Source organism: Marmota marmota, unplaced genomic scaffold, assembly GCF_001458135.2.
Source record: "Marmota marmota marmota unplaced genomic scaffold, marMar, whole genome shotgun sequence".
In the NCBI taxonomy this organism is placed as follows: domain Eukaryota; kingdom Metazoa; phylum Chordata; class Mammalia; order Rodentia; family Sciuridae; genus Marmota; species Marmota marmota.
Genome location: NW_026000229.1, coordinates 42,892,129 through 42,915,534, shown reverse-complemented (window position 1 = coordinate 42,915,534; position 23,406 = coordinate 42,892,129). Strand labels below are relative to the sequence as shown.

The window sequence follows — 23,406 nt, the reverse complement described above, 5'->3', positions numbered from 1 at the left end:
AGGCAAAAGTTTCACAGACTGGAAAAATACACTAATAAAGACATCATTTAAAAATTGGCCCCATTCAAACATCTCTCCTTTATCACAAATCCAACCCCAACTACTACCCCATCAAGTCAACATCTAGTCTCATAAACATCCAAGTTCCATAATTTAAATACAGATATCCTTTACTATCAATATTCTAGTGAGTTCAGAAACTGAAGAGATAAGCAAATTTTCAGAAAAATTTCCCACTACCCTAACTTTTGATACTCAACTATTCAAAACTGAGGACCACAGAAAACATCAGAATACATGGCATTACTTGCTTCCCTTAGTCAGGAATCACACAGATTTAGAGTGCAAAAAAAATTATGATCTCGAAAAATGATTCCATTGTGAATCAGAAGGATATTGAAGAAACTACTTGAATTACACATGCAAATGAAGACCTAACCCCCCCAAAAAAGTTAATTCAAGGAAAAATAATCAATAGAGGCCCTTAGAAAACAATGAATTCTTTGGGTATTTTTGCAAATTAACCTTCTCTATGATTGTGCTATATGTCAATCATAAATAAAGGACATTGTAGAAAGTCATATCAAGGTAGGGCAAAATAGTAAAAAAATACTATGCTAAAAACTTATGACTTATTATTTGTTCATTCTAAGACTTCAGATAAGTATAATTATTACAGACTAAAATTAATAAAAGTGGAAGAAAGTACTTTCCATAATTTTTCTGTTTCCTTTATCAAGATGTAGTCCAAATCAATTCCCCAAGACAATTCCCCTGCATAAATTCACCATATTGTACAACAAGCCAACAGTACTCATAGACTTTGAAAACACTACATATAAAAACATGGGTGAATGAACTGGAGAGCATTGCTAAAAATAAATAAATCAAACTGTAGATTAAATGAACAGATTGACATTCCCCAAACTCTGAACTTCTTTGTAGATCAAATCTTCTGAAGATGGGCCAAATGAAGTCACCACTAAGTATTTTTGAAGGATTAGAGGACCATGTAAAATCAGTATATTTTAGAATATTCTCAGAATTACCTATCCATATTTTGCTCCAGAGTTAATAAGTATAATTTGTTCTTACTCATTTCTGACTGCTTCAGAAGGACCAGGAGCGCACACAAGGCTTCAATGTAATAAGGATATCAACATGTACACTTCACAAAGATTTTAAATTCAATTTAGCATTAATATATTGTAGGCCTTGGGCTGGGGTTGTGGCTCAGTGATAGAGTGCTTGTCCGGCATGTGTGAGTCACTGGGTTTGATCCTCAGCACCACATAAAAATAAATAAATAAAATAAAGGTATTGTGTTCACTTACAATTAAAAAAATATTAAGAAAAAATATATTGTAGATCTTAATCTTTTAGAAATACTCATTCTTCTAAATGAAGAAAAATGCTACTGGTAAGGGTTAGAAACTGAAGAGATAAATAAATTCAGTCAAAGAAGTAAAAGCAGTAATGTGCACATGCATACATACAAATGCGCACACACATACACTTGCACACACTTACCTGATTGGAATGAGTAACAATTAGAGTTCTCTGCTCTGGGAAATTGTGGTAGATGTTGGATATGATCTGTACTGCCACATCTGTTTTTCCTGTACCAGGTGGGCCCACAACCTTGGGGAAGGGAAGAAGATGAATAGATAAATATATATCAAATACTAAATTATCACATTACCATACACTAGAACTGAATGATTAAATAACAAATTAAAAATTCATTGGATGGATTCAATATCATAATAGGGCAGAGTTGAAGAGTCAATAAACCTGAAAACAAAAAATAGGCGGTTTATAAGTGATAAAAAAGAAATATCACATGAACACTAATCAAAAGAAAGATGTATGATCATATTATTACCAGACAAAGTGGACTTTAGAGCAAAGATAATTGCCAGTGATAGAGACATTACATAATAATACAAGGGTCAATTCACCAAGATGACATAACAGCCTTGAGGTATGTTCCCATCTACAAAGCTTCAAAATACATTAGGCAAAAATTAACAGAAATGAAAGGAGAAACAGATTCACAATTATAGTTGAAGATGTCAATATTCTTCTCCCAGTAATCAACAGAAATTACTGTTTCAATAGACAAAAAATCAGTAAGGATAGAAAAGAACTTAAAAAAAAAAAAAAAAAAAAACCCAAAGGGATCTAACTGACATTTACAGTTCACACTACCTCCCAAATAACAGAATATACATTCATTTCAAGTACATAGGAATAGTCACCAAGACAGATCATACCCTAGGCCAGAGACGAATCTTAATAAATTCAAAAAGTAAAAACAAAACACTTGGGGCTGGGGTTGGGGTTGTGGCTCAGAGGTAGAGTGCTCGCCTCCCACGTTCGAGACCCTGGGTTCCATCCTCAGCACCACATACAAAAATAAGTGAAATAAAGGTGTTGTATCCAATTACCAAAAAAACAAACAAACAAACAAAAAAACACTTGAAACCACACGAAGAATACATTAAAAATTTGTGCTCACAAAAAAAAAACCTGGTCTAAATTCAGATAACAACATATGTAATAGTAATTCTCTTACCATGGTGAGCCCAGGCTGCATTCCAGCACGGATAGCCTCTATCTGTGTATGAGTGAACTGAATAGTATTACTGTAAATAAAAGGGTCAATAAAAAGTTGGTTAGAAATAGAGATAGATGATATTTAGTATACATTTGGAAAAATAAGGACCAAAAGTCTATTATGTATTTGCCTTTGTTCTGTCAATCTCTTTACATTTACATAGTCCACCTCCAAGTAAAAGAATAAAATTTTTTGAGGGGGTACCTAGGATTGAACTCGGGGGCACTCACTTGACCACTAAGCCATATCCCCCAGCCCTATTTTGTATTTTATTTAGAGTCAGGGTCTCACCGACTGCTTAGCGCCTCGCCATTGCTGAGGCTGGCTCTGAACTATTGATCCTCCTGTCTCAGCCTCCCTCGCTGCTGGGATTACAGGCGTGCGATTACTTTTTGATACATTTTGCCCATTTCAGACCTGTTTTATCCTGCAAAAGTTGCTGTTCCCTAATATTATGCCACCTTTTTTAGTTACAGGACACTTGTACTAGGGCTACTGCTCTAAGTAACACAGGGTCATGAAATAAGAATTCTACTCAAATTAAGGTAACCCTGTGTAGTAGCATTTGTTTCTCAGAGTACCTGAACATGTTCCTTTCTGAAATATTATTATAGAGTAGCCTAAAATGTCTGAGCTATTCAGTTGGTTAACAAAATAAAAGGAAAGAGGGTCCAGAAACTAAAGTATCTTAAGGTTTTAAAAGTATAAGAAAGCCAAGTCTAGTGGTGCCTGCCTGTGAGCCCAGCAACTCAGGAGGCTGAGGCAGGAGGATTGAAAGTTTGGGGCCAATGTTGGCAATTTAGTGAGATCCTGTCTCAAAGTAAAAAAAAATAAAAAGGGCTTGGAAGTTAGTGCAGTGGTAGAACATCTCTGGCCTTAATCCCCAGTAATGCGAAAACTGAATGAATGAACGAATGAATGAATTAAGTTAAAATAAAAACAGTAACCCAACTGAAACAGCGAATTTACAATACTTAGAATAAGTAGTAAAATTACCGTTTGGGTTGGTTATAAGGATAAGGTCCCCTATTAGGAATAACATGAGGTTCAACAATTAAGGTTTTTGCCTCTTCAGTGTCTTCATCTTCATCTGCATCTTTCCTTTTCTTCCCCTTTCCACTTCTTACTGGAAAAGTTATCCTACAAGACCAAAACCTTTTTTCGATTTACAATTAAAAAGGATTTATTAAGTACCTATCTTGTGCATGACTTATATGGAGAATAATCAGATGAGTAAAAAACATTTTGGCTTAAGGGAGCTTATTATTTGTATAAGTTGAACAAAAGTAAATTCATAAGCATTAAAATGTGATGTTAAAAAATTAGTCTTCAGATTAGGAAAAAGTCATCCAATTTTGAGAGATCAAAGAAACAGAAAATATTTATGCCATATGCACTATAAGAGCTTTATTTGTGTCCTTCACTGAATCAGAAAAGACAATAAGGGACAGGAAGCAGTTGAGTCTCAAAGAATTTAGATATCTGAAAATGGAAAGGGAAGATACTACTGGAAGAAAGAAGTAACAGCAGAGGTCAAGTACAAGCAGCCTAATTTTGCTGGAATGTGGGGTGAAACAGAGAAAAGTAAAGGACAGATATGCATCTTTAGCCTAGTTATGACCCTTCTAGAACATCTAGCTTTTTAGGCAGAGGTTCTTAGCCTGGGTGTGAAGGTGACTCTCCATAGGGAGGAAAGTCCAATGAACTTCCTAAAATTAAACTAAAAAAATGAATTATCTACATGCAATTTTTTCAATCTTTCTTCAAAACCTTAAAAAAATAGATAGTACCAGAAACTGCTAAGAATTAGTAGGAAGCTAAGGGGGTCAGCCTTATTTGTTAAGCAAAAGGAGCAATCATTTTTCTTAGTTAGGGAGTGAGCGGCTCTAGTAGTGAGGCATTTAATAGTTCAAGTGGAGAGAGAGAGGTAGGAAAGACACCACCACCACCACAAGGACCGAGGGCCTAGAGATGTAGTAGTAAGGAATGACATTTGAAAAAAAACTATCCCTATAGCAGAAGCTACTCTATGGGTCAGGAATTATTAAAGTAAACATTTTAAAAAATAGTGCTAAGATTTCAAGATGGTGACTGGAACAATAACTTTTGTCATTAACAGAATTAGGAAGTATGGCGATAGACAAGGTTTGGGTGTTACAAAGGATATATTTTAAAATGTTTAATTATTATATTTTATTTAACATTCAACTAAAAGCTGTGTATTATAATGTCCAACTAAGAAAGTAAGCCCAGGGCTGGGGTTGTGGCTCAGTAGAGCACTTGTCTATCATGTGTGAGGCACTGGGTTTGATACTCAGCACCACATAAAAAAATAAATAAAATAAAGGTCTATCAACAACTAAAAAAATTATTAAAAAAAAAAAAAAAAACAAGAAAGTAAGCAAACCCAGGAATACCACCCATACTATCTGAGTCCTTTGCCTCTAATCCATATGAAGAATTCAGGGATCAGCAACCAAGTGCTCTAGGTACTTCATTCTATTTTTCTACTCAAACTTTAAAACCAAAGCTAATTTAACATTTAATACAACTATATTTTGAATACAGGTTGAGTATCTCTAATATGAAATGCAAAATCTGAAATGCTCCCAAATATGAAATTTTTTAAGCACTGAGATGACACTCAAAAAAGTTTCAAATTTTGTCTTTGCTAGCTACTCTTCTGACTGAGGACTGATATTCAAAATAGATGAAGAACTCAGAAGAACCTAACATCAAAAACACAAATTATCTAATTAATAAATGGGCAAACAAATTAAACAGACACTGGTCAAAAAAAAATCAAATGGCCAACAAATACATGAAAAAATGTTCAACATCTTTAGCAACTGGGAAAAGCAAATAAAAAATACATTAAGATTTTATCTCACTCCAATTAGAATGACAGTCATCAAGAATACAAACAATAATATATGCTCAATAGGATGTGGAGAAAAAGAAACACTTTTATACAGTTGGTTGGAGTGTAAGTAAGTACAATCACTATGGAAATCAGTATGAAGGTTCCTCAAAAGACTAGAAATGGAACTACCATATGACCAACTATGTCACTCCTTGATATTTATCCTAAAGAATCAAAGTCATCATACTATAGTGATAATATATACCCATGCAGAACAGTTCACAATAATCAAACTATGAAACCAGCCTAGGTATCTGTCAATAGATGAATAACGAAAATGTAGTATATACGCACAATGGAGTTTTATTGTCATAAAGAAAAAAGAAATTATGTCATTTGCAGAAAAATGGATGGAACTTGAGATCATTAGGTTAAGTGAAATAAGCCAAACTCAGAGATCAAGGGTCATATGTTTTTTTCTCATATGTGAAAGCTAGAGAAGAAAAAGAAAAGAAAATTAGGGGCAAGGGTCTCATGAAAACCAAAGGGAGGAACAATAGAGTAGAAGAAAGAGATCAGGAAGAGAGAAAAGAGGAGGAAAAGGAAAAATAGTGGAGAATGATACTAGCCAAATTCTATTGTTATACTGTGTGCACATATGAATGCATAAAACCCCTCCATTATCTACAACTATAATACACCAATAAAACATATGGAAAAAAAAGTTCTGGATTTTGAAACATTTGACACTTTAGATTTTCAGATTAAGAATGCTCAACCAGTAAATCTATGAAAATATCCCGAAGTCTGAAAAACTCTGAAATCTAAAACACTTCTGGTTCCAAGCATTTAAATAAATGATACTCAACCTGTATTTAAAATCTGTGAAAGCAAGCAAGGGTAAAAGAAAAAAAGAATTTCCTAAAGTCAAAATAAAGTTCAACATCAGATGGCTATGTGTATTAGAAAATATATCAGATTAAGGGGACTAGGGCTATGGCTCAGTGGTGAAGTGCTTGCTTAGCATAAGTGAGGCCCTGAGTTCAATCCCCACCACTGCCCCCCCTCCCCCAAAAAAAGAAGAAAATATATCAGATTATATGTAAAATGCAAAGAAATATTTCATCAGATACTATATTTCATTTTCTCCAGACAACACACATTATACTGATTTTTGTTTTTGCTTTTGTTTTGTGGTGCTGGGGACCAAATGCAGGGCCTTGTGCATGTGAAGCAAGCACTATACAAACTGAGCTATATCTCCAGTCCTTTTACTGATTTTTTTTTATAAGACATGAAGCTACTTTAATTGTGGTTTTAAAATAGCTTCTGCCCTAAGAGTAAAATATAATAACTTATTTCAGTGATTATATGTAGGGGCTGTCAAAACAAAAACCTGATAAAATAACTTAAAATTCACTTTAGCCATTGGTGCTGATGGCCTATCACAGACAGACTACAGAAGGCTTGAAAGGAGTACATCTAGGTCTGACTTTACCTGAAAGGGGGTATCTGTAGAGCTGGGTCATCCACAGTTACTTTAACATTATGACCAGGAAAGCTGGCTTTTAAATGTTCAATGGAGAGAAATGTATCATTGAAATCAAGGGTAGCAATCTGATTGGGCATTTTTGAATAATGGGCACTACTTGGGTCCCCATAACCTAAAATGATATCATGCAGCCAGTCAGGTACCACACAATCAGTATTCATCAGGTTTCGAATAGTCTCCAGCACAGCCTGTCAGTAAAAGGACAGAAAAGGATTGTGTCAATAAGACATGTCAAACATTTGCACTTCACTGGAATGCAGAGCTGGCTGCACTAATCCAGAATTCCCAAGTGTTTCAGGGCAAGAAGCTATTTTCTGCTGACAGGTGCTTGGCTAGACTGAATCAACAGCTATATTTTCAGCTGATACCATACCCTGATTTAAACAAAAGACCAAACTTAGAAAGAACAGTTTATCCATTGAGTTCACTTAGGCATAATGACATAAATGAATTTACCACTTAACTCCTATTGAGTAGGATAAAAATCAGACTCATGTCAACCCAATAGCATGAAAACATTACAGAACCAAAGAAAATGCTTCCTTAGAAACTCCTGCAATCTTCCTCTCTTATAATCCAGAGTTCTTATGTTAAAGTCACATAAAACTAGAGCACATTAGTGTATGCCTAAATCATGAAACACATCACAACTCAGAAATACTAAAATTAGCATGGCGAGAAATAACAATAAAGTAAACAAAATTATAAAAATTAAGAAAATGTCAAATAAGATTACAGAATAAAGAATCAGGACTACAACAAAAAGTTATTATAGTAGCTAATACATATATACTGTCAAAAGGAATTACCAAAAGCCAAGGCAGATTCTTATAAAAATCACCTCAACAAAGTAATCTATCCTACATATAGAAATTAGGAGATGAGGCTATTAATTTCAAAGAATAAAATAATCAAATCAATGTTGTTTTAAATGGTAATTGCTACAAAACCCAATTTAAAAAAATCAAAGGATAGACTATGTTAATCTTAGTGCCTGGTTTTATATACTTGCCTTTTTCACTATCTGAAATTCTCTTGGTTCATATACTTCATTACTTGTTGGTCATTTGTTTAACTCCCAACTAAAACATAATTTTCAGAGTAGGAGGGACCTAGAACAGTTTGAATATGGGATGCATGCATGGATATATAGACAGATTAATGAGTATGTTCATATAACACTGATGAATAAGATGAAAGCTCTGCCCTGTAAGAAAATTGTAATTCTAGCAGGGAGATAAAATATGTCCTTCACTATACATATACCCTGATTTAAACAAAAGACCAAACTTGGCAAGAACAAAGCAGCAGAATGTGGCCGACAGTAAAGAATATTACAAAATATAAGAAGAATACAGTTCATAGTGGATGAGAGATATGGATGCAGGGGAGACTTTTAACATTAGAAAAGGTTTCATGAAGGACAGTGGCACTTTAATTTAGCTCAAGTAAAGAATTTCTGAAGCACTCTGATTTATGTCATCATTAACAGAAAGTCACAGAAATGTTCTGAGAAGCAAGACTAAAATGATCAGTGTTAAGAATAGGAGGAAAGGTATGAAATAAAGGTAATTATGAGGAAACTAGGGAAGAGACACATACAACTGTCTAGGAAGAAGTGAAATATCCAGATCAGAATACGCTGTAGGAACTGGAAAAGAAAGAAGGAAATGTGGGATGCTGCTCAGGTAAACAAGAAAACACCCAAGATACAAAAAAAAAGTATTCTTCCTTTCCCCAAACAGGAAAGCTTTGGAAAAGGTTCCCCTTTGTTTGATCAGAACCTCAATGTCTCTTCTAAACTCCCTGATACCTTCATGTGTACCCTTCTTATGGCTTTGGCACCTTCTAATTTTTCATGGTAGTTATTTGTTTATATTTCTAATTTCCCTTGTTAGTAGTTAAGCTCTCTAAAGGTATACGTTGTGTTTTATTCATCTTTATAAGCATTAAATAAATACATATAGGAAATGATTTTTTGTTTAAAGTAAAGTGATTGAGATTCATTTACTAAAAACTGACTAAATGTGAGACTGTCCTTCATTCACTCAATAAATATTTGTTAAGCACATACTATATACCAGGCATAGCTCTAGGTGTTAAGATTATGTTGACAGACAAAACAAAGATCTTGCCCTCATAATCTTGCCATCTAATGGTGAAGTCAGATTAGTATATATATAATTATAAGGTATGTCAAGGAGTTTGAAAAAAATAGAGCTAATGGGATAGAGAATACTGAGAAGGGATAAGTAGGTAATCTTACCTACTTCAAGTAAGGTTGCCAAGGAAGGCTTCTCTTATCAGTTGGCATTTAAACTCAGTTGTTCATGTGCAATGAAGGAAAAAAACATGCAAATACTAAGAAAGACCGTCTATGGAGAGGGAACACTATGTGCAATCTTGGATTATTAAGGAACAGCAAAAGAAAAGAAAAGAAAAGAAAAAAACGGTGTGGCTTTTATTTAGTGAATAAGAGATAAAAGAAAATAAGAGAGGAAGCCAGAGGACATATATGGCAAGGCCTTCTGGATTATGGTAAGAATTTCCTAAATGACAGGAAACATTAAAGAATGTTGAACAGGGGAATCAAAGTATAATTTACATTTTAAAAGGATTATTCAGCTACTAGGTGGAGAATAGTGGAATAGTGGAATGGAAGTATCTCACAAGAATGGTGCAAGGATGGGAGAATTGAAGGTGTCTAGACATGGCATCAGTGGAGGTAGTAAGCTAATCAAATTATTGATGGATTGCATGTGTAGTTTAAACAAAAAGAAATCAAGACTATCTCCACTGTTCTTGTCTTCAACAATAGGGAGAGATGGTTCTTTTATTTTTATAGTGAGAAAGTTTCTTTATTTGACAGGTTTCTGGTTTGTTTTCATAACAATGGGTAAGAAGAAGTAATAAAGTAATAGGAATGTATAAGAAACTCTGCATTTTGGGGTACAGAGGAAAGAAGAGCACTTTCCACAAAATCTAGATGTTATCAAATGCTAGGTATGCTCAATGTTTAAGGTTTATAATATAGTTTCAAATAATAATTTAAAAAATCTTCCTTAAACTCTTCTCCCGACAAAATTATAAAAGTAAAATCATAAGTCCCTAAATCTCTCCTTGCCACTAATGAATAAAGTACAGATATATTATATATCAGAGTACTTCAGAGCCTTGGGGTTCCACATTTGGATGTACATCTACTTTTGATTTAAAAAAGAAATTCTAGTAAATAAGTAAACAGTTTTCTTCACTTCACCCTGGGATATAAACTGAGTACCTAATATTAAAAAAAGATAGACAACAAGGTGACCTTTTGAAAAAAACTCCATTCATATTTTAAGTTTTTTATTTCTCAAAAAACAAAACAGATTTAACGAATGAATTTCCTTAAATTTTTATATTTAATCAATGTTAAGAATTTAAGAATATTATTTAGAATAAAATTAAAGTGATTATTATTTGCTTAACAAATCTTTTATACCCAACATTAATGCATTTATGTCTTAAGATTATTTAAATTGTGACATAAGTACTTTTAGTTATATAGCCAAAACAATACCTTAAAGTTATTTTCCTTTGGTTTTCTCCTCATTATTATATTGAAAGTTTCATATACATCTTCTGCTCCATTTTGTATAGTATTGGTCATATCCTGTTGATACTGGTTTGGATCCAAAAATACTCTAAACGTTCTTGATTCTCCTCTAAGATTGGGTCTGGGTTCAGGTCCTAAACATTTTTAAAAGTTTGTTAAATACTTTTCAAATACTGAAGTAAGTTAACAGTATTTCTTTTCTAGGAAAAAAAAAAATGGATAAACCATCCAGACTTAACTCTAACCATTCTTCTCACTGAAATGCCCTCTACTTATCCACTTCATATTCCAAGAAGCTGAAAGCATTTTCTCCTTTCTCTATAAATTCTTATGATTCCTTTCAAGTCACATAATATTTACGATGCAATGCTGTGAACTGCAACTATTTGTATATATCCCCAACTAATATTGGAGCTCTTAGAAATCAAAGAACTTATCTTGTCAGTCACTCATAGCTCCTACTAGGGCTTTACATACAGTAAGTACTCATAAATATTTTCAGAGTAATTAAATTTTATACTTCAGAGATTTAAGGGATAATTTCTCTATTCCTAATTTGACAGAGGCTGATCACTCTCCTCAACCTTCTACATTCTGTCTACTATTACCAGAATAAAAGAAAATTTTATATATACAGAAAAATGGGGTATTAATGGCTGAAAGCCCAAATGCTTCTTTTTGTCCCTTTGCCTTCTTTCCTCTTTTTGGGTCTTAGACCTCAAATTGTGGTTCCATTATGTAGCCTTATGTTTATTCTACCCAGTCTCCATTTCCTTATATTCTAGAGATGAATAGCCCAGACAGCAGCAGTTTAGTAGTGATGTGATCTCAAAATCACAGAGATGATAGAAGCTGATTTAAGTTTTAAGGGAACTTTATCAACCAAGTTGTAAAATAAACATTAGTCTTGGGAGTACTCATAATTTAAGAGGTATTTTTTATAAAGGAAGTTAGGACAACAGAAGAAAGAATTTCAAAGGAACAATTAGTGATAAGCATATAAGAGGTGACTAACCCTGTAAAGCAGTTTTTAAGTGATAATATGCTGTCATCTCAGGCAGGGTCATTCTGTCTATACAATAATTCTGTTTAACATCCCTGGACTTCACCCACAAAATGCCAACAGCCTGTCATTAACCACCCTTACCCTAGTCATTTGACAATTTTTGTATCACTACATATTTCCAACTGCCGAGCAGTATTGTTTCCAGTTGAGAACCATTACTGTAATGAATCAACACAGTAAAACTTAAGAAAACAATTAGATAAATATATCACTGAATATAAAAAAAGCTTTAACAATTACATGAATTGTTTAGGAATTTTTCAAAGCAATAGTGTAAAGTATTATAAAACGATAGTTTTGAATAAATGTGATTTCAAAAAGATCCTATCCTTTCCAGTATCTAACACAGAAACTTTTACAAAAATAATTGACACATAATTGTGCATATTTATGGGGTAATATTTTACATCTAACACAGAAGATTTGAACCATAGTACTTATTTCTAAAACTTTGAAGTAGGTACCTTACACATCCTTTATATACTCTTTATGTTGAATTAGTATGTACACAACTAAGAATTTTATTTAAGAAGCAAAAAGAAAAAAGGCAAAGAAACTTATTCTGTACACACGATTTCAAAGAGACAGACCCGTACCATCCTCAATGACACGCCCTTTATCATCCAGCATGCCCTGGATTTCACAGCCTCTGACATAAACCAGGCCAACCTGCTCGATGAATGGTCTCCTCCGGTCAAACTTTGTGCCATAAGGTTTTGTGGGACGCACAGTAATTAGAAAACATACATCATGTTTACGAAGACCTAGTAAAACATAAAAAGACATTTTTATTTTTTAGAACTTCATTGTTTAGTCTTTTGTTGGCAAATTCTCAACCTTTTATAAGGAACAGATATTTAAAAACAATTTTAAATATTAAGGGTGACCAATGATCATATTTGCATTGTATACAATTATGAGTTTTCCTATAACTTTTAATACTTAATATCTCACAGCAATAATTATATTGAAACTTCTTTTATATTAAATTAGAAACTTTTATATCATGAATTCATTATTGAATAAGCCTTTTAAGTCATACTCCAAAATTGGATGCTCATCATCATTCTTATTTTTAACATTCTTAGTAAATAACCAAAAATGTGGTTGCCATATAACTCATATGCATCATATTTAGCAGGTTTCTTTTTTTTAAAAGTAGGTTTCTAACATCAATTTAAGCCACCTATCAGTGTCATTCCAAATACAGCCTAACTGTATTGCATTAAAACAGGTCAATCAAGAATAATTCATCAAGGCACAAAAAGATTGTTTACAGATAATACTATGAGAAATATGGTTAAATATATAGAGATTTAGATGCAAATGGTGAACACTTTTGTAAGTGAATGTCAAAAACTACAAGATTTGAGCTAGGCATGGTAGTGCATGCCTGTAATCCCAGTGGCTCAGGTAGGAGGATCTCGAGTTCAAAGCCAGCCTCAGCAAAAAGCGAGGTGCTAAGTACTCAGTGAGACCCTGTCTCTAAATAAAATACAAAAATAGGGCTAGGGATGTGGCTCAGTGATAGAATGCCCCTGAGATTAATATCTGGTAACACACACACACGCAACAAAAAAAAAAAAAAAGAGAGAGATTTGTGTCAAAGTTCAAAGTTTCTCAGCCATCAGATCAAATAATAGACTCAAATGACTTTCCAGCCAGGCATGGTGGTGCATGCCCATAATCTCAGTGACTCAGGAGGCCGAGGCAGAAATACCCAAAGTTTGAAGCCAGTTTCAGCAACTCAGCAAGGACCTAAGCAACTTAATGAGACCCTGTTTCTAAAGAAGGACTCGGGTGGGAGATATAGCTCTGTGGTGGTAAAGTGTTCCTGGGTTCAATTCCCAATACAAAAAAAAAAAGAAAGAAAGAAAAGAAAAAAGACTTCCTAGCTCTAATGGGCTGGGGTTGTAGCTCGGTGGTAAGAGTGCTTGCCTTGCACATGTGAGGCACTGGGTTTGATCCTCAGCATCACATAAAAATAAAGGCATTCTTTCTATCTATCTATCTATCTATCTATCTACACACACACACACACACACATATACAAACAAAATTTTTTAAAAAACAGATACTACATGACAGGGACTATACCTCATAACGTGTAATGTTAAGCGATTTAATTGTCATTGCTTTTCTGATCCATTTTTTAAAAATATTTTTTTAGTTGTCAATGGACCGTTATTTTATTTATTCATTTATATATGGTGCTGAGAATTGAACCCAGTGCTTCACACATGCTAGGCAAGCATTTTACCACTGAGCCACAACCCCAGTCCCCTGATCCATTTTTGTTAGCCACTATACACATAAATGTAAATTTAAATAGTTTGCTTGCTCAAAACATTGGTAAGAAGATATACAACTAAATTAAATCACCAATATGATGTGTGGCTAATAGTATTGGAACCAATTTTCCTTTGTAGCATGTGCAAGTGTGGATAAAGCTAGAAACACTTAATTCTGACATTCTATGCAAAGAAGCAGGATATGCAACGAGAACAAAGCAAACCATTCTACTATCTGTGTTATAATACTGCCATGATTTCTAATCTGCACAACCCATCAAAACTTACAAGTCTAAGAGATAAAGAAGTGGCTTTGACAAGTCTCTCCTAATGTAGAGGTCAATTTTTAGCATTACTAAGGTATGACTATCTGTTCCTTTCAAAAGCAGATTATTCTCCTGTGATCTAAGATAAATAGTAGATGTACCTTTCTTAAAACCTACATTATAATGAGCTCAACTACCTGTCTCTTTTTAATCATTTGTATCCACCCTCTCCTGGCTATGCTTTCTAGAGCAAACCCAGCCTTCAGTTTCATTAATTCTGCCTTCTTAATTTTAAATGTAGGTGATAAAAATGATAAGGACCTGAGTTTCAAATTTTCTTGAAGGGACAATATGAATGTTTCATGATTTCTATTTTGAAAACTTCAAACTATTCTCTATTTTTATAAGACAACATTCATTAATATTTGCAGGGCCTCTCTCTCATTTTTTGCTCCAATTTCCTACCTGGTTATCCCTTATGTGATCAATATAGGAGCTAAGTCTGAACCCTGGTCTATGAAAAAAATGCATTTTCTTACCACAATATTCCATAATATGAATCACTAATCCCTAAATACTCTATTGCTTACTCATCAACATATACCCACTATTTATCATTCTACCAAAGGCCTATTTTAAAAAGAAAAACAGAAAGATACTGACTGAAATACAAAGACAGCAAGGATGGAAAGAAGGGAGGGAGGGAAGGAAGAAATAAAAAAGAAAAATCTATTTCAGGTTTCTGATAGCAACTGCCAAGGGGGAAATAGGAGTTTCTGAGTAAAACACCCTTTCCTCCCCCTTAACATTGTAATGCATATGGATCACCTGTCATCTATAAATGCCTATGAAAAAACTTAAAATTCCCAACCATTGGCCAGGTGCGGTGGTGCACATCTGTAATTCCAGCAGCTCAGGAAGCTGAGGCAGGAAGATCACGAGTTCAAAGCCAGCCTCAGCAATGGCGAGGGGCTAAGCAACTCAGTGAGACCCTGTTTCTAAATAAAATACAAAATAAAGCTGGGATGTGGCTCAGCAGTTGAGTGTCCCTGAATTCAATTCCTGGTGGTGGGGGGTGGGGGAATCCCAAGCATTACTATTCACAGGGATACACTCTGTGTAGAAGAAGTGTTTAATATCTCCTTAAGTTTCTCCACCAACTTAATGTCTTTCTCAAGGTTCAGCAATAATAAAGGTGCAAGTCATTCTAGATGTGTATTACAACAGACTGGAACTCTTTTAAAGGATATAGGAGTCAAAAAAACAATCTGTCACAAACTATACTCACTAGATTAGCCATTTGTTAAACATTTGGCCAGCTTCATTGCTGAATTCCTTGATAAATATATCATATGTTCCATATGTTGACAGCTATGTAGGGAGCAATAATTTCTGAAAACTGATCCATTAAGGGAGTATCCTTTTCCTTCTGGCATGCAAAGAAGGTAGCAGGAGATTAAACCTACTGGCTACTATTTCTCACAACAGGGCAGCAAGTAAGAGTCTCACAGACAGCTGGGGGGAAAATATAAAAGTGCCAATTAAAAATCAGCTCATGAGCCATTTCTGGCACAGGTGTTAGTGATGTTTTAATTCTGACTTGCTAACTTTGAACATGTCTGCCTCTGGAAAGAATTGTGACATAGAACTGATCCCTAAAATCTTGCCTAGTAAAAAACAGGGAAAATCACTGGTTTCATTTCTCTATAACTGTTGTGTATGTATCTTTGAATAAGTTTGATTTCACTGATTTTTTTGAAAATCTGCTTTCTTCACTTTGGCGAAAATAAACTATTATTTCTTTTTGAGTTATTTCACTGTATTTCCTTTCCCCAAACTCCTTTCTTAATCTTTATTCTTCACAAAGTATACACATCCCTATACTTTTCACTTTGGCTGCTTTTATCTTCTGAAAAATACCAATTTTCCTTTCTTATACTGAACATGTATGCTAATAATATGTGGGTATTCTCCATTTCTAAAATGAACACTATTGTATTTATTCTTTTTGAATTATACCTATCAATTCATAATCGTAACTTATGACTTAAAATGTTCTCCTCTGAGCTCCGCAAACTGCAATTTCCAAAACATTGGGATACATATATGATCTTATTCTTTTTATTAAAATATTTGGGATACTTCAATATTCTTGAATGATCCTTGGTATTTTTACTACTAATAATTAGAAGAACAACTGCCTTCCTTTAAATCAAATTTCAAGTATAAGATTTAATAAAAGTTTAAGAAAAATCTTCATTATTATTTTTTTAAATCATGGATTTTTTTTTTTTAAGTTGTAGCTGAACACAATATCTTTGTTTATTTTTATGTGGTTCTGAGGATCGAATCCAGTACCTCACATGTGCGAGGTGGGTGCTCTACCACTGAGCTACAGCTCCAGCCCAGAAAAATCTTTATTTAAAAAAGAATACAGTGGCTGAGATTGTGGCTCAGTGGTAGAGCACTTGCCTAGCATGTGTGAGGCATTGGGTTGGATTCTCAGCACCACATATAAATAAATGAATAAAATAAATGAATAATAATAATAAAAAAAGGGTACATGGGGGCTGGAATTGTGGCTCAGCGGTAGAGCTCTTGCCTACCACGTGCGAGGCACTGGGTTCGATCCTCAGCGCCACATAAAAATAAATAAATAAAATATTGTGTTCAACTACAACTAAAAAATATTCAAAAAAAGAAAAAAGGGTAAATTTATTAAAGTACTTTGCTAATACTCTAAGTGAAAAATCTACAAACTAAAAAAGCCAAAGGGAACTTCAGCTTTTCAAATATAAAATTACCTTCCCATTCATCTTTGATGTGATCTCTGACATTCAAATTGATGGTGACATCTGCACGAACTCGGGTTGGCCAGTTTTCACCTATGTTGGGTTTGGCAACCTCAACTACAGTGAAAGCCACAATGGGCTGGGCCATTCGTGCCCAACCACCAAACACTACACCACCGTACTCAGATTGCCTGAAAATCAAAGAAATAGATGATTAATCAAACAAAAATAAATTTTCCCAAACTTTCAGGCAAGTAAAACTATTAAGAATACATGTTTTACTAGTATTTAGGTATTAACATTAGCAATCCCTATTTTTAAACTTATGTAAAAAAGTCCCAATATACAGAAAGTATATATGAGAGTATAAAACAGGCAAATATGGCCTAGGAAAGAAAGGAAAGTAGAGGAATATTCCCTCGCCTCTGAAAAAAATAATAACATTATACATATTAAAGCATTCTGGAGTGTAGTCATTTTATTAAAAAGAAAAATAAAATACTTCAACACAATTTAATCTCTACTTTGTTAAGGTGTAATTGACAGTAAAACGTATATTAAGGAATGTTTATATATACACGTAAAATCACAACTGAAGTCAAGCTAAATTAACATATCTATCACCACAGTTACCTTTTTTTTGTATTATGAGAATACTTACACTCTTTTGTCTAGCAAATCAAATATATAATACATTATTATTAACTATAGTTGCTATGCTATATATTGAGTCTCTAGAACTTACAAATCTGGTTTTGGTTTTTTGTTTTTTTGTAATGGGGATTGAACCCAGGGCACTTAACCACTGAACCTCATCCCAAACCATTTTTATTTTTTATTTTGAGACAGGATCTTGCTGAGTTGTTTAGGGCCTCACTAAGATGCTGAGGCTGGCTTTGAACCTATGATCCTCCTGCCTCAGCCTCCCGAGCCACTGGGATTTACAGGCATGTGCTACCATGTCTGGCTAGAATTTCAAGATCTTATAACTAAAAGTTTGTACCCCTTGACTACCATTTTTACATTTCACTCACCTCAATCCCCAACAGTCAACTTTTACTCCATTTCTGAGTTCTACTTTTTCAGATTTCACATATAAGTAAAATCATCCATATTTGCCTTTCTGAATATGGCTTATTTCATTTAGTATAATGTATTCCAAGTTCATCCATATTATAAAAAATGGTAGGATTTTCTTCCTTTTTAAAGCTGAGTAATATTCTACCATGTGTACATGCATATATGCCATATATTCACATTTTCTTTATTCATCCATTGATGCACACGGGTTGTTTCCATATCTTGGCTATTGTGTACAATGCGGCAATGAACATGGAAGTGCAGGTATTTCTTTGTACAGTGATTATATTTCCTTGACTATATAAACAGAGTGGGATTGCTGGACCAATAGTTCTACTTTTAATTTTTGAGGAATTTCCATACTGCTTCCCATAATGGCTACACTAACTGACATTGCCACCAATAGTATATAGGGTTTCCCTTTTTTCCACATCTTCACCAATTCTTATATTTTGACTTTTTGATAACAGTCATCATAACAGCTATGAGGTGAAAATCTCATTGTGGTTTTGATTTGCATTCCCCTAGCAATTCATAATGTTGAACACATTTTCATATACCTTTTGGTCATCTGTCATTTGCATACCTTTTTTGGAAAAAATGTCTATTCAGATGCTTTGTCTTTTTTTCAATTGTTTGGGTATTATTGTTTTGTTTTGTTTTGTATTGAGCTGTATGGGAGTCCCTTATATATTCTGAATATTAACCCATTTTTATAATTTATGGTTTACAAATATTTTCTCCCATTCTACAGGTGCTATCTTTTTATATTCTTGTTTCCTTTTTTGGACAGAAACTTGTTAGCTTAGTGTAATCTCACTATTTTTATTTTTGCTTTTGTTGCCTGCACTTTTGCTGCTGTATCTCTCTCCCTGTTCCAAAAAAAAAAAAAAAAAAATCACTGCTAAGACCAATGTCACGAAACTTTTCCTCTTTGTTTTCTTCTAGGAGTTCTATGAATTCAGGTCTTATGTTTAAATCTTCTTTTTTAGAGAGAGAGAGAGAGAGAGAGAGAGAGAGAGAGAGAGAATTTTTTAAATATTTATTTTTTAGTTTTTCAGTGGACACAACATCTTTATTTTATTTTTTTTATGTGATGCTGAGGATCGAACCCAGCGCCCTGCGCATGCCAGGCGTGCACATTACCACTTGAGCCACATCCCCAGCCCCATGTTTAAATCTTTAATCTACTTTGAGTTCACTTTTGAGTATGGCAGAAGACAGGGATTCAATTTCCTTTTTGTTTTGTTTTTGGCACATGAATATCTAGTTTTTTGAATACCATTTATGAAAAGACTATCCTTTCTTGTTGTATATTTTGACACATGTGTGAAAGATTAATTGTATATGTATGGATTTATTCCTGGGCTTTCTGATTGTCTATTGGTCTTTGTCTTTATGCATGTACCATACTGTTCTGATTACAGCAGTTTTGTAATATAATTTGAAATTAAGAAGTGTTTTCCTTGATTAAAATCACTTTAGTTATAAGGGTCTTTTCATGTCACTAATTTGCATCCTTTTGTTTTAGCTTGAAGAATTCCCCTTAACATTTCTCATAAGGCAGGTGATGCACACACTCAGTATCTCTCCTTCATTTCTGAAGGACAGCTTTACTTAGTTTGACTTTATACTCTTATTCTTTTGCCTTCTTCATCAAATAGCCTTAATTGCTAATATTTCTATTTTCTATACTTCAAACATTTCTATAAGCTACTTCAAATACAGTCATAATTTTAAACAAGTAAACAAATGGTTATACACACACACACACACACACACACACACACACACACACATATATATATAGGCAAACATCTTCTCTGGGAATAACATTTAAATAAAACATGATGTCATGGATTGGAGGAAAAAATAAGCTAACTACAATAATTAGAACCATTAACATCCAAATACCCATTCTTTCTTATGTTAGTCTAATCTGCACTTTTGTTTTTACATTGAATAGTGTATTGGGGAAATCTGTGACACAAAAACTCTAGCACTCCCAAACTAGAAAGTATTGCCAAACATTAAAAGCTAATGAAAATAAAATACATATAATGTAAAGGCTTTGTGTCATAGCAACAAGTTACAGAACTTCATAACATCAAAAAGAGAAACTAATAACAAAGGATCTGCAATCCAATGACTTGGTTAGCAATAGAACAATCCCTTGTAAAGTAGTGTTCTATCTATCACTTCCTTCTAGTTTTATTTCAGTATAGTTTACATATTATAGACTCCATTCACTGTAAATGTACAATTCAAGGATTTTTAGTAAATTAATAGAGATGTATATCTATCAACACAATCTTAGAACATTTCTATCATCCTTAAAAAAGGTCCCTCTTGTCCAACTGCAATCAATCCCTGTTCCCACCCCAGGGAACCACTAATCTGCTCCCTTTATTCCTTTTTCTTACAAAAGGTTTGAAACACAAAGCACTAAAAAGTACAAATTTCTGCTCCCTTCTCTTATCACTGCCCAGTGATTTTAGCAGCCTGAAAATATGATCATCATGTAATAAGTGAAAATGCCTGTGCTACCTTTTCATCTTCAAGATACATGCTATATAGAAACAACACGGGTCTCTTTTACGATCCCATCATTTTTAACTATTTTCAGAGATGGGAATTAAGATTACAAATTTTGAAAAATTTAATAGTATAAGTATGAATGAATTAACTCCAGAAAGTGACTCCCCCCCTCATATCTTAAAATGATATAACTTTAAAAAATTTCCTCTATTAATAGGCCGTAAGTATTACTTTTGTTGTATTTGGCATTTAAATAAAATATAAGTGAATTCTATTTATTGAACTGCTAGTTAATAAGTCCCTATTTGGCCAAAACTAGGGCCTGAATCTAAACATATAAACTCAAGGTAATGATAAATTGTAAGTAAGTTTTCTGATCAAGCACTCACTCCCGCAGGGTCCGAACAATGGGCAAAAATTTCAGCTAAGCTGTGGGCAGGGATGATCAGCCAGTGGGTATACAAATTTCACAGTGCTAGCCTGCTTACTGACTCAACTAATTATTAAGTCAAAAATACTCTGTCTTGTGTTTTACAGTCTCACCCAGAATAACTTTTCACATAATAATTAATTAAAAAATAGAACTGTGTATAAAATAAAATATGGAAGTGAAAAAAATAGATCATAATCACAGTGCCCATGGTAGTTCTCTGCAATTAGTAAAGAGAGAAGCTTGGAAGATACCTGAATTAGTTCACTTTCAAGAAATGTTAAGCTTTTTATATAAAATGCAGAACAATTGTGTGTACGTATGGAGTATGACCATAAGGTAATGAAAATTCATTTCATAGAAATTTACTAATTTGCAAATGCTTTTGTCACATAGCTTATGTCACATCTATTCCATACTTAGAATGCCATAGTCAATGGAGAGCTTTTATACCAAGTCAATCAACGTCTAAAAAACCAAAATTAACCTTCACAAATCTCATAATGCAAAGCTTTCTGCATAACTACAGTGAAGGACTTTAGTAAAAGAATTCCAGACATAAGCCAGCAGGTGGAGAGCCAAGTTTAAACAGAAGAGTTCCTCAAATAACTAGACCTACTCAACTTGTTCTAGAAGTAAATCCTGATAATTTAGCCCCTTCAAGTCCATCTACGGATAAAGAGCCAGAGAAGACCTACCAGTGTACCACTCTGTGTAACATTCAGCAACATCCCCCATCCCTGGCCAGTTCCCATAGAGACGATGGCACTAACAACAGTCATAGGAGCAACTGAGGTAGAGGAGTAACCCTTTATCATAAGTTTCATCCAGGACTTAGACTGCTAGACAACTCATACCCATCTCTTTACCCCTTTATCAAGATCTAACCTACTCTCCTCTACATCTTTCCCTTTTTTCTCAAAATAAGACAACTTCTCCTACTTTATCCCCAGTCTCCCAGCTCTGCCTCCAAGTACTTAAATACCTATTTCATATATTAGCACTTCTGATAGATTTTAACACGCATAGAATTTCCTAAAGAGTAAACATCTCCTATTTTGGAAGGCTTCATGTAATATAACTATTTTTTAAACACATTTATGAAGTTTCTGACAGAAGTATCAGTCACTGTATGCATCTTGTTATTATTAAGTAGAACCAATTTACTCACCATGGCTTCATTCTGCTGACACTGTCCTCAATGTCCTGTCTAATTTCATATGTTGATTCTAAGCGGAACAGATTAAAATTCCTTAGGAGATAGTCATGAAGAGTCAAAAACTGTAAATTCAACTTGGGAAGAGCAAGACAACCTGAAAAGGAATATCCATATCTGAATAATTCTTTTAATCAGTCATCTGCTCTATGTATTAAAAAAATAATACCATAAATTTGATAAGAATCTAATGATAACTGAAATGCTGTTTAATTGAAAACATCTTATCTTTATTTTCACATAGAAATTGAAACCAAGGGGCTGGGGTTGTGGCTCAGTGGTAGGGCGCTCGCCTAGCATACAAGAGGCACTGGGTTTGATCCTCAGCACCACATAATTGTGAAATAAACTAAAAAATAAATATTAAAAAAAAAAGAAAGAAATTGAAACCAGGTTAATAAAAGCTGACAATTAAGAACTGGGGGTTCATAGCACAAAAGTTAATAACTAGAATCAACAAATGGGACTTACTCAAACTAAAAAGTTTTTTCTCAGCAAAAGAAACAATAAGAGAGATAAATAGGGAGCCTACATCCTGGGAACAAATATTTACTCCTCACACTTCAGATAGAGCCCTAATATCTAGAGTATACAAAGAACTCAAAAAATTAGACAATAAGATAACAAATAACCCAATCAACAAATGGGCCAAGGACCTGAACAGACACTTCTCAGAGGGGGACATACAATCAATCAACAAGTACATGAAAAAATGCTCACCATCTCTAGCTGTCAGAGAAATGCAAATCAAAACCACCCTAAGATACCATCTCACTCCAGTAAGATTGGCAGCCATTAGGAAGTCAAACAACAAGTGCTGGCGAGGATGTGGGGAAAAGGGTACACTTGTACATTGCTGGTGGGACTGCAAATTGGTGCAGCCAATTTGGAAAGCAGTATGGAGATTTCTTGGAAAGCTGGGAATGGAACCACCATTTGACCCAGCTATTCCCCTTCTAGGTCTATTCCCTAAAGACCTAAAAAGAGCATGCTACAGGGACACTGCTACATCGATGTTCATAGCAGCACAATTCACAGTAGCAAGACTGTGGAACCAACCTAGATGCCCTTCAATAGATGAATGGATAAAAAAA

The 23,406-nt window shown here is 34.0% G+C and overlaps 1 protein-coding gene across 2 annotated transcripts in view; it reads right to left on the bottom strand.

The window, feature by feature from the left end:
* The window catches only part of Aqr (aquarius intron-binding spliceosomal factor), a 112,223-nt gene that overhangs the window by 32,491 nt on the left and 56,326 nt on the right, over positions 1–23,406 (bottom strand). Inside the window, exons 16-23 of one of the 2 annotated variants that reach the window (XM_048793425.1) lie at positions 22,268–22,409; positions 17,061–17,239; positions 12,296–12,463; positions 10,598–10,767; positions 6,982–7,223; positions 3,617–3,775; positions 2,579–2,648; positions 1,531–1,641 (exon numbers count right to left, since the gene is read on the bottom strand). In XM_048793425.1, the coding sequence (XP_048649382.1) occupies positions 1,531–1,641; positions 2,579–2,648; positions 3,617–3,775; positions 6,982–7,223; positions 10,598–10,767; positions 12,296–12,463; positions 17,061–17,239; positions 22,268–22,409 (1,241 nt within the window). The remainder of the gene's footprint in view (positions 1–1,530; positions 1,642–2,578; positions 2,649–3,616; positions 3,776–6,981; positions 7,224–10,597; positions 10,768–12,295; positions 12,464–17,060; positions 17,240–22,267; positions 22,410–23,406) is intronic. The other variant, XM_015480850.2, reaches the window with a different exon arrangement.